Source organism: Egretta garzetta, unplaced genomic scaffold, assembly GCF_000687185.1.
Source record: "Egretta garzetta isolate BGI_Z169 unplaced genomic scaffold, ASM68718v1 scaffold259, whole genome shotgun sequence".
NCBI classification, from domain to species: Eukaryota; Metazoa; Chordata; class Aves; order Pelecaniformes; family Ardeidae; genus Egretta; species Egretta garzetta.
The window spans coordinates 3,978,708-3,989,587 of NW_009260770.1; the positions used below are offsets into that span (position 1 = coordinate 3,978,708).

The following is a 10,880-nucleotide window of genomic DNA, read 5'->3' on the forward strand; positions in this document are numbered from 1 at the left end:
CACGCTAAGGAAACCCAGCCATGACAAGGAAACTGTCTGGAAGGGTTTGTGAAACCCCCTCCTCACTTACCGCAGGTAGCTATCATAGCTAGGAATGTTTAAAAAAAACCTAATATCCCATGGGCAATTTAGTTTGGGGGTTGCCTGGGGCTGTGGGTGGACGGGCAGCACTTCTTAGCCCACACACTGAAAATGGGAAAGGTGATTTTAGCTTTAGTTTCCAGCTATTTCCTAAGCCAGGCTGTCAGCCACCATGGCTATGCCTATATTAATACATAAATGAAACAGTTTTCTGGCTCTGCAGCAGAGCGGACAGTCCTAGCTTATGTCTGCACAGCTTCCTCCCTCCCTCTGCTGCGGCAACCCCAGCCGCCGGCCAAAATGGGGCTGGGATCAGCTTAATGAGCAAAGGTGATCGTCAGCCACGGGCTGGTGCCGGAGCCCCCTCCGCAGCCCTCTCCTCCTGCTGCTGTAGTCACGGCCGGAGGGAATGCAGCCCAGGGCAGCCAGAAGCCCTGCGCAGTGCTGTGCATTTGTTAATTAAAAAATAAAATTTAAAAAAAAAAAAAAAAGTTTGTTATAAATCTGAATCCCTCCCCAACCTTTTTGCATGCCTTTATCTTGGTCTTACGCTTTGCCAATGTTTTAAAGTTCAACAAAAAAACCCCAACAGCACAAAGTTTGCCTGAAGTGTGACCTCTTAGCCCGTGCCGCCGCAGGGGACAGCAGACGGGCTCCTATCCTGAGCTCCTCCTGACCGCCGCTTACGAAGGACCCTGCAGGGACGTCAGGTGCGTGCCGATACCTCTGGAGCTGCGGTCATTTATTTCCCTTCGTTAACCCACACGTTCAAAAATGACTGCTTTCGGAAAGCTCTGGAAACAAGGTAGAAAGGACTTACAGCAGTGAGGCAGGCAGGGTTAGAGTCCCCAGGGGGCAGTTAATAAGACAGTTTGGTTCTGGACAGAACAGACAGAAAAGAAAAAGAAAGCAAGTAGGTTGGAAAGAACTGTTTTAATCAATTATGTTTTTAAAGTGAAGATTTCATGTCAGCAAGGAAGAAGTCTCCAGATGTTGCTACCCATTCAGATCATGTTACCGCTGTTATCACAGGGAAACTAATAATCAAAAATAAAAAATAAGCCACTAGCAGAAAAAGATTTAGAAAGCAAGGAAGCAAACAAACCAACCCTTTACAATCCTAGCACAGTCTCAGAAGTGGACATAGCATTAAACAAACCAAACGTTTCTACTCAGCAGAGAAAGACAGCTGTTACCTTTTGCCAACCTTGATTAGGACTAAGGGAAAACCACATTACCGTGAAAGAGAAATAAAGCTGTATTTTTTTTTTTTCTTTCATTTGATTTTATGAGAGAATTTCTGTTCAGGAAATCTTTAACAAATGAAATAGCGACTGATATTTTATGTTGCTTGGTTTCTCATGTTGCTCATGCTTATGTTGCTCAGGTTTCATGAAAGCCCTTTGCCTCACCCTTCTCCCTTGCTCCTATTTAACAGCAACACTGGATGGGAGACTCAAACTTAAGCACTTTAATTCTGACAACATCTTCCCTTCTTTTTAACATTCCCCCTCAAATGCTGAATGGTTCAGTGGCAAGTGTGTGGCAATTGCTCTGCCCCGGTGAGCAGAGGATGCTGCAGCTGCCCTCTTCTCCATGGGTCCATGTGGACGGTCCTTTCCCAGTGCTGTCTCCAGGAATGGGTCCGACCCCCAGTCCAGGACTGTTGTGTTAGCTGTATGATTTACAGCCTTGCTAGTCACAGAAGAAAAATGTTCATACTGCTCTTACGTTGTTTGCTAGGTAATGCTAATCTGCATTTTTAATAGTAGTATTTCTAAATCCCATGATATGCAAGATCATGGTTTAGTGAATTAGCAGGAATAGACACTACTAGGCTGCTCTGGGTGGATATGAATTTGCTTGTAAGCAGCTCTGGGCAAGTTAGAAAATACAGAGTTATTACTACTATGTATGCATATACATTCACACGCACACATACGTATGTACGTAAATATATAAACATACACATGAGCTAGATTTCATATGTGCAAGAATCATAAGAAATAAAATTACATAACTAAACCACTCAGAAGCTCGAATTAAAGAAAAGCCACCAGCAGGTGCCCCACACAAGTCTACAAGTCATTCATATACCATGCCACGACTGCAGAAACAAGAAGGCGTTTGGTGATAAGAAGGTCACTTGTCTTGGCCAGAAACCAAGAGGGGAGGGGGAAGCAGAGCAGGGATCTACAGGAGGGTGGTCGGGGCAGCGCTGACATGACGCTGCCCCAAGCACAGCCTGCCTCCTCCAAGATCATCCTTCACTGAACTGCTGCGTCTGGCTTTGGACAACATGTGCGAAGTGGAAAGGACTGGTAGTGCATTCCCAGTATTTCAAACTAAGGACAAAATAGAGATAGCTTGAAAGAGACCAATATATGAGGCTGCTTTCCACTTTTATTCTCTCTGAGGTTTGTGCAAAAAGCCCACTTTCATTCACTGTTATTTACAATGTGCACGTGGTTTCTTTTGTATGTGTACAAACTTCCCTATTTATATCAGTTTAAACTGCATATAGGGAATATATCCTCAGTTTTGGATCATCTATTAGGAAAAAAAAAGATCATGTCCTCTGAGCAATACCTACAAAAACTGATTGTCCATTGAGAACCACCCGCTAGTGCAAGGCAAACTGCAGACCAAAAGTCTCAGCACTCAGGTTCCCACAAATCCTTCAAGGCAAATGTTGACTTAGAAAATGGGAGTTGAACCTTCCCTTGAGGCTATCTGAGGCAAGAGTGGTAGGACTGAGCCTAGCAAGGCCAAGGTGGGATGTCTGGAGTGTGTAGAAGTCAAGGAGGAGCAGCTGCCCTGAGGCCGGGGCCCACCAAAATATCAGGATGCTAAAGGGGCAGCGAGGATGAGGGGCTCCTGCCCTGGGGAGTATCATCGACCAGCAGGGCACGTGCCATTTCAGCGCTGTACCAGAAAGACAACATGTGCTGGGCATAATTCAGCTTCTCCAGGCCTTCTCAGGGCAACACTCACACGTGCACAAAGGTTCACCAGAAACAGGAAGCTTAGACACTGGTAACTGAAAGCTTTTGTCCATCATTACACCCTCTTTTTTGCTGGTTGCTGTAGCACATTCCTGTACCCGAGAATCTGACCCCCCAAGACTTGGGCATACCTGCTGAGACAGATGATGACTGTTACACTGTTGACAGCAAAATATCAATAAAGAGCTCTTCGACACTAAGTATGTATGTGCTCAGACTAGCTGATTATGGTTTTTTTTTTCTTTTTCTCTTTTTTGTGGGGCCGCAACAGTCAGTACCAAATGTCATGCCATTTAATCACATTCACAGACCCAAACCAAACTTAATCAGATATGTCCAGAAAAGGTACGCTGAGGCCCTGAAGTTTTGGTTCAGGGTGTTATAGAGGCTATTTTTCACACAAACTTGTTAACACCCATTCCTACATAGGAGAAAGATTCTACTTTTCCACCCAGTGTAAAAGAGGAACTTACTCAAACCTAGAGTCCCTAGAGCATCTGTAACATGTTGTCTGTTTTGTGACAGAAAACCCTTATCCCGGTCATTCAGGGGAGAACCATTTTTATCCTGTAAAGGCATCTTTATCCGGTAAAGGATAAAGCTCTTCTGATGCTTTCAAGCCCGATAAGCTGTCAGGATAGAAACTCAATTCTTTAACGAGTTCTTCAGTGACTAATCCAATGGTTTCATGACCGGCACTCACTGGTGGTACCATGACAGGACTAGGATATTCATTGTAAATACTCACTAGAACTGCAAGAGATCTCATAACGCATTTGTTCAAAGAAGAGTGCATTTAGCTATAGGAGGAAAAACAAACAAACTCATTACCTCTATGGACCCTGGATCTACTTTGACAATTTCTCCTGTGCTGTTGTCATTGCTAAGATTTGGTGGGCTGTGTGAAGGTAGCCTTCTCTCTTCCTTTAAGGCATGCTCCAAAAGTTTCTTATTCAAGATCCTGGCAGCATTTTCTGTAAGTGTATACCCTGGAGGAGCAGATAAGTCCTGCCTGATACTTGTCACCTCAGTCCCTTCTTCCTTTTGCGTCTCTGTCCCCAACCGGAGAGGACTGGGTGATCTGCCACGGGCATTTGTACACGGCTCCTGCACTGGGCCCAGTTCTGGTCTGGGTTCTGCTGACCTGGACCGGCTGCTAGACCTGGGGCATTTTTGGAAGGTCTCATGAAAGATGGGGCTATGGTCAATAATGTTGAACAAACTGGAGAGGCCATCATTGATGGTGGTGTGGACAGGACTCTCCCTTGTAGTAGTTGATCTAGCCCAAGCGGACTCACTGAATCCTTTCTGAGGTGTGCCAGGCAAAGTCCGGTTATTTGGCTGGTCTGATTTGGGAAGGATTTTTCTTTGCAACTTTGGGGAGCCGTATTTGGGGGAGCAGCATGTGCGTTCAAACTTAGCCTGGACCTTTTCAATGACGGGGGTCACCTGCCTGCTTCTTAGGCTTCTGGATGGTGAAGAGACAGGCGTGGACCCCCCCTTTGGTGTCAGACACTTGTGTGGACTGCTGGTGATACTGCGCAGGGTTTCCGTCTGCAAGCCAACACTGATCGTCTGGGTGGTCTGCGTCCCTGTTGTTCTCATACCATTGGTTTGACATGCAGTGTCCTTAAACTGAGGCTCTGTTGAATTAGAGTTAGAGCGTATTGCGTTTCGGACAGAGAAAGCGACCTCCTTCATATCATCACTCATGTTTTTGGACATCTCCAAGCTGTGCAAGGGTGAGGCAAAGCCCACAGTAGTGCAAATAGGACGTTCAATGGGATGAAGACCACTCTCCAGAAAATCCTTATGATGTTTGGCCAGGTCACAAGACCATCTTCCAAACATATCTGAGGAAGCACCTTTTGTCTCAGCGACATTCCCCATAGCTTTGGTCACAGAAAACAGGAAGTCCGGCTCAACCTGGTTTTTCCCTTCGCTGCCAGCTATCACCGAGTTATCAAACCTACGGACAACCGGTGGGCTGTGAAAGACCCGAACTCCCATTTTTTCAGTTACACCGTGACTCCTCGTTGGCTGCTTCTGGCAGTGCTCCGGGCTGGTCATGGTGTTAGTTGTCATAGTGACACTGGTGGTGAGGTACCATGATGATGCCTGGAAGGGATCTGAAGCAGGATCATTCCCGGCTTTCCCAGTTTCTGTCCTTTCTGCCCAGCCTTCAGCAGGCTTCTCGGTAGCCCCACCATGGTTCCTAGTGTTACTGTAATCCCAATTTTTGTTGAACTCCTCGATGTATTTCAGGTCATCAGGAGAGAGGGGAGGGGTTATGTCATCTTTGCTGCTGGAGGAAGGCAAGTTTTTTTCTGGTAGAAATGGAGAAATATCCATGAGGCGCTGAAATTCTGACATGGAAGAAACGGACATCGCCCTGGAGAGGGAAACACGAGAGTGTCACTCAAAGGCTTGGAAAGTCTCACAGAACGACTTGCTTTCAGCAGCAAACTAACTCTGGAAACCTGACCTTCGCTGTCTGCTTATGTATGAAAACACTTTAGCCCTCTCTTTCATTAAAGTTCCCTTTTATTATTTCTAAAATAGCTGTGACACGCGTGCATTCCCGATGTGTCATTAAAAGTACCAAACGGTTTGATAACGGCTCTTAATTTACTGCTTTCTCATGGATTACTGCTTGGCAAACGTCTGAAACATGGAGCAGTAGGCTGCATTACAGAAATATACCCTTCACAGCAAACGAGTCTTTGCAGCATTATGAGGCACGCTTTTCAAAACAGGCATGGAGTATTTCTGACTTGCTGGGAAATCAGCAAGTCCACCTCCATGCCTGAGATTGCCCAGGCTGCACAGGGGGTGCGTAGCCATGTGGGGCATCCAGCCTAGATGCTGCTACATTGAACTGGCTTGGTGAGTTGAGCTCGTGCTGCAATTCAACCAAAGGGGATCGCTATGTGATAACGCTAGATCCCTTGGCTTTCCCACACTTCGCTAGTTCATACAAATCACGGGCATTCAGCTGAGTTGTCCTACTGCTTCGCTTTAAGAAAAATCAAACAACAAAATAAGCTTTCTGAATGGGACTACTTAAAAATGCAACTGAGTGTAGTTATCAGAGTGGGCTCAATGAGGTGGGCAAGCTGGGTGAGGATTCAGCAAGCAGTGGGTTTCATGTATCAGTGATCCTGAGGATACAGCAAAATCACACTGTGAGTTTTTAATCAAGAGTACCAGCTTCAGTTAGGGTGCACCTACGTTAGGGAATTCGGTGAGATCAGGAGTGTGGTTTTGAAGTGGATCTCCTATTTGGATGCTCTGGTTTGCATCAGGGGATGATCTCAGAGAGCATGGGCTGGGTTTCTTTGGGATGAAAGTGAGCTGGAAGATGCTCTCCAGAAGCACAACTAATGTACTCCAGGGTTAGGTGCATATTCAACCCATGAGATCAGACCAGAACTAGTCCAAATCAAATTTTCCCTGACATGCAGTGGCATGTCAGGTCCTCAGCACCAACTGTTTTCCTCTATATATCGCTGTCTACAGGTCTGCACTACTTGCTAAGGTAGGCAGAGCCTTCAGTGTAAGCTGCAGCTTTATGCATGTTCATAGAGTTCGATCTTTGTGCACCAGAGCTGAATGTGGCCCAAGTTAATCAGAGTAGAACAGAAGCATACTGAGACAAATTAATCCCAGGGTAAATCCATTAATCTGGCTCGTAGGCTGCTTAGGAGGTGGCACGGCTATGCCTCGGCTCTGTGGTTTGGGCACCAGAGAGCTACAGCTCTGGCAGCCAAATATTTGCCCTTTTTTTCCTCTGTAAGTTTTACTCACCTTTGAAGATTTCCTTTGTGTGTTTCCTCCTCCTGAAGAAAAGCAGAAACAAACAGCATAAGTGATTTCTGAACCTGTTGGTGGCATTTGCTTGTGGGTGTTTTGTCATTCATTTCCAGGTAGTTCCACCAGGTATGTTTGTCTCCCAAAAGTGGCTGATTTTCCCTCTGGCCAGGAATCTTAAATTGCCCGTGGGAATACCCTTCCCTTTGTACATGGGTAGCAGAGTGGGCAATCCCATCAGGGAAAGCCTGTACACCAAATCTACAACAGCCTTGAACTTTTATAGTCCTGTGCAATCACAAATGGAAGTAAACTGCAGATGGCCTTTTTCCACATGCACAATATATTGTTTTGGACCATGGTTTTGTGAGCAAATTTGTTCTGTGAAGTTATTCTGCTTTATGCCAGAGACCTAGCTGTGCTGAAATAAGAGATAAACTGGGGTCCTTTGACACAGGGCTTCATTATATGTTCTCTAGGAACCAACAAATGGCACCAGTTGAAACTCATTAAGTTAGCTATATTAAATGTGTGGGAAGACTATTACTTGTTTCATAGGGGGAATACCTACAGCTTGCTAAAGGCATTAAGATGTTTTTATGGCAATTATTTCCCTGTGACAATTCCCATAATGAGTTGGTCTTTTTAATAGATACTTCTGGAGCAATTGCTCTACAGTTATTATTTTAACTGTTTGCTTATATTCTAATAATATATAGGGAATACAAAATATGATCAGGAAAGGAAGAGCATTACTACCTATTATTTTTATTTGACCTCATGAAATCAAGAACATTACCGACACAGAAGTGTATTTCAGATTGTGACTATTCAAAAAGACCGCTTAACTCAGCAGATACCTTTCTGGTATTTATTCAGAGTCAGGGGAAAAAATAGGATCCTCCTTTCATCCACTCTGGTATAAGTCCGGAATAACGTTGGTAGCTTCAGTGGAGTTACTACAGAGTAAATCTGATCTAACTAAATGGAGAATTAGGCTGAAGGCTGGATTGACTTCTACTGCAGTTAGGACCACAGAGAAAATACAGTGGAGAGGAACAGCCGGCAGGCTGCGGTTGCCTCTCTGCATCCTCAGTTAAGCTATTCATTAAACTCCAATCAGTCTCGCCTGAGCAAACCCTCTGAGGGGAAATGACTTTGCCCAGGTTTCACTAAAACAGGCTTTGAAGGAAAGAAGTTATGCAAATATCACCGAGGACCAAATTTTGCCGCCAACGCTTTTGTTCATGGTGGTAAAGTCTGAAAAACAGAAAAGGGAGGAGAGATCTCCCCTCTTCAATAGCAGACTGAATTTGAAGGAAAGAAAACAGCAATCAAAATTAAACACAAAACATAAATCCCTGACACTGGTACCAACATTCTTCACTGAGCCCTTGGACACGTATGAAATAAAAGCTAAGAAATAATAAATAATGGGACCCCATACCACCAGCTGTACATTTATGGCACTGAGGGAGGAAAATCTAACTGGAACACACAGGTGCTTACAGCTACTTAAAATGCAAGAAGGATGGTCACATTTCTTGCCTCTCTTAATCTTTTTTTCTCTTCTTCCTCTCAAAGAACTTGATTTCCCAATCCTTTAGCTAAGTTACAATGCTGTACGTCTCAAAGAAATGCTTGGGTCAAATTTTCACAGGTGCACGTGTTCAAGGCAAGGCACACCAGTGAACCTGATCCTACAGGGACCTCGAGATCTGACCTCTTGACAAACTCTTTTCCAGAGGCATCAAATTTTCAAACCAGAGTACACAATTCCATCTTTGCCTGGGAAGCTTCGGCTTCCCTATTTGCTATAATATGTACACCCAAGCAGTAGTTACCTGCTCAGAGCACAAGCTGAATGTCTAACATGCACAAGTCTGAATTTTCATGCAAGAAGCAAGCACTCAAAAGTTGCATCAAGCAACGTGCTCCCTGCTTGGTAATTTTAACTTTGGCAGTCTCCAAATGCTTCTTGCTCTGTAACAGCTGCTAACATTCAAGGAACAATAGCAAATAAAGGAGATATTAGTGTTTTGACATTGTAATGTGTTTTCAATTTCACAGGAACCATTAAAGTATAGTTGTGGTTAGTGCGAACATTCTCAGTGCCACTAATACAATATGCAAGTTCACAGGCTACTTTGTACCAGCATATGGGGATGGGGACCTCGGCTTTTGTTCAGCAACCACATAAACAGAACTGTGAAGACCTGGAACCAGTGAAAGTAAGCCTGCAGTGGTGCAGATTTTAGCAGAACACAGACTACATTCACTATGGCCCAATGGCATCTCTTAAGACTGTGTTTTACATATTTATAGCTTTATGGTGTAGGCTGAGGGTAGGTACTTTGCTGATGAATAACAACTTTATTTTTTTGAATATGTCATCTCACTTACTCGTGCTAATCTCTTTAGGAGGCAACCACAACGGAACAACCAGAAATGCCTCTCTACAGCATTTACTGCTTTACTAACAAAATATAGCCCATGTTTCTTCATATATATGTATCTACTTATAACTGAGAGAGATTTAAGACCTTCTAAACCAATATATTGTGTCAAATATAGTTATCATACATAATACGAATGGCCACAAGGTGAGGTAATCTTTGGGACCTTTAGGCTGGCTCCCAGTTTCTCAGGTGATTGACACTGGTCTAATCAGCTCATAACAAGAAATGAAATCTCATCCATACCAAATTCACTACTGTGTAACTGTAAACAGTGCCCATGACACAATATCTCACTTCCCATAGCACGGATGCTGTACCAATTCTGAGATAAGAGATGACACACTGGCTTGATGAAAGGTAGAAGAGTACGTACTTCCGTTAATCCGGTCAAGAATTTCTCCCGCTCCAGCTGCCGAGACCGGTGCTCATCAGACTCGTCGGGGGAATCAAGAGACAGAGACTCCAGAAAGAGGTTTTCTGTGGCACTGCACCGGTCGCTCTCCTTCAGCTTAGATAGTGACCGATCATCAAACTGAATGGCGTCTGAATCAGAGTAGGATCTTGACCCCATCGAACGAGGCACATGAAGGTTCCCCTGGGTCGCAAATGGACGAAGGTTACTCTCTTTCTGGTCACACAGAAAACCACCTCCTCTTCGTGGGCTCACTTCTTTCTGAAGCTGGAAACAAAGCAAGTTAAAATGAATAGCAGTTACTTCTGTAGCACATGGCATTCTGCAGAACTCATCCTTCCCCAGGCGTGAGGCGGGACCCGTGCCTTGGGGAGGCTGAGGTCACTGCCTGGCTCCAGGGACACTGGCTTTGCTGCACTGGTCCTCTGGCAAAGGGAGATGTCTCTAGGACTATGATGCTGTTACTCACGGGATTTTGAGTGATTAAACGTGTATATGTATATACATATGTACAGTTTTGCTTGTTTACATATATATGTATACATATACACACACTATAAGTATATATACAAAAAATAATGCATCTGCCTGTAATCTGATTTTTAGAAACAAATCAACATCGGCTGTTACTTAAAAGCAATCTTGATATGAGATCCTAAAGCAATAGAAGTCAAAGCTCAAGGAAGGGTGAGTGACTTGGAGTCTCATCAAAACAAACACGTTTTTCTTCTGGTCAGCAATACAAAGGTTACACTTCTATGTGCACTTGTTTACAGAGGTGGAAAATTCCACTTAACAAAAGACAAAAGCTTTGTTTTGAAGACTGTCTAGCCCTAATGCATGGCTAGAAAGTTGATTACTTGCATAGAACAGCATAGTCAAAGGAATTAATTAGGTATGCAAAACATGTTTGAAGAAAATGGGTATTTATAGAAGGGCCATCAAAGCTATTAACTCTACACTTTGCAAAAGCTGGGTGAAGAGAGGGCGAACCACTAGCGAAATTGAAACTACTTCCAAACTTAAAATTAGATTATGTGATCAACTTTCCTTTAATTTTAAATACAACAGGATAGATGAAGTAAGCAATATTTCAAACAAGGTGAATGACAG

The 10,880-nt window shown here is 44.0% G+C and overlaps 1 protein-coding gene across 1 annotated transcript in view; it reads right to left on the reverse strand.

Annotated features, from left to right (window-relative positions):
- Positions 1–920: 920 nt before the first annotated feature.
- The window catches only part of MTCL1 (microtubule crosslinking factor 1), a 95,128-nt gene continuing 85,168 nt past the window's right edge, over positions 921–10,880 (reverse strand). Inside the window, exons 11-14 of the mRNA XM_035901626.1 lie at positions 9,729–10,034; positions 6,894–6,925; positions 3,918–5,478; positions 921–959 (exon numbers count right to left, since the gene is read on the reverse strand). Of these exons, the coding sequence (XP_035757519.1) occupies positions 921–959; positions 3,918–5,478; positions 6,894–6,925; positions 9,729–10,034 (1,938 nt within the window). The remainder of the gene's footprint in view (positions 960–3,917; positions 5,479–6,893; positions 6,926–9,728; positions 10,035–10,880) is intronic.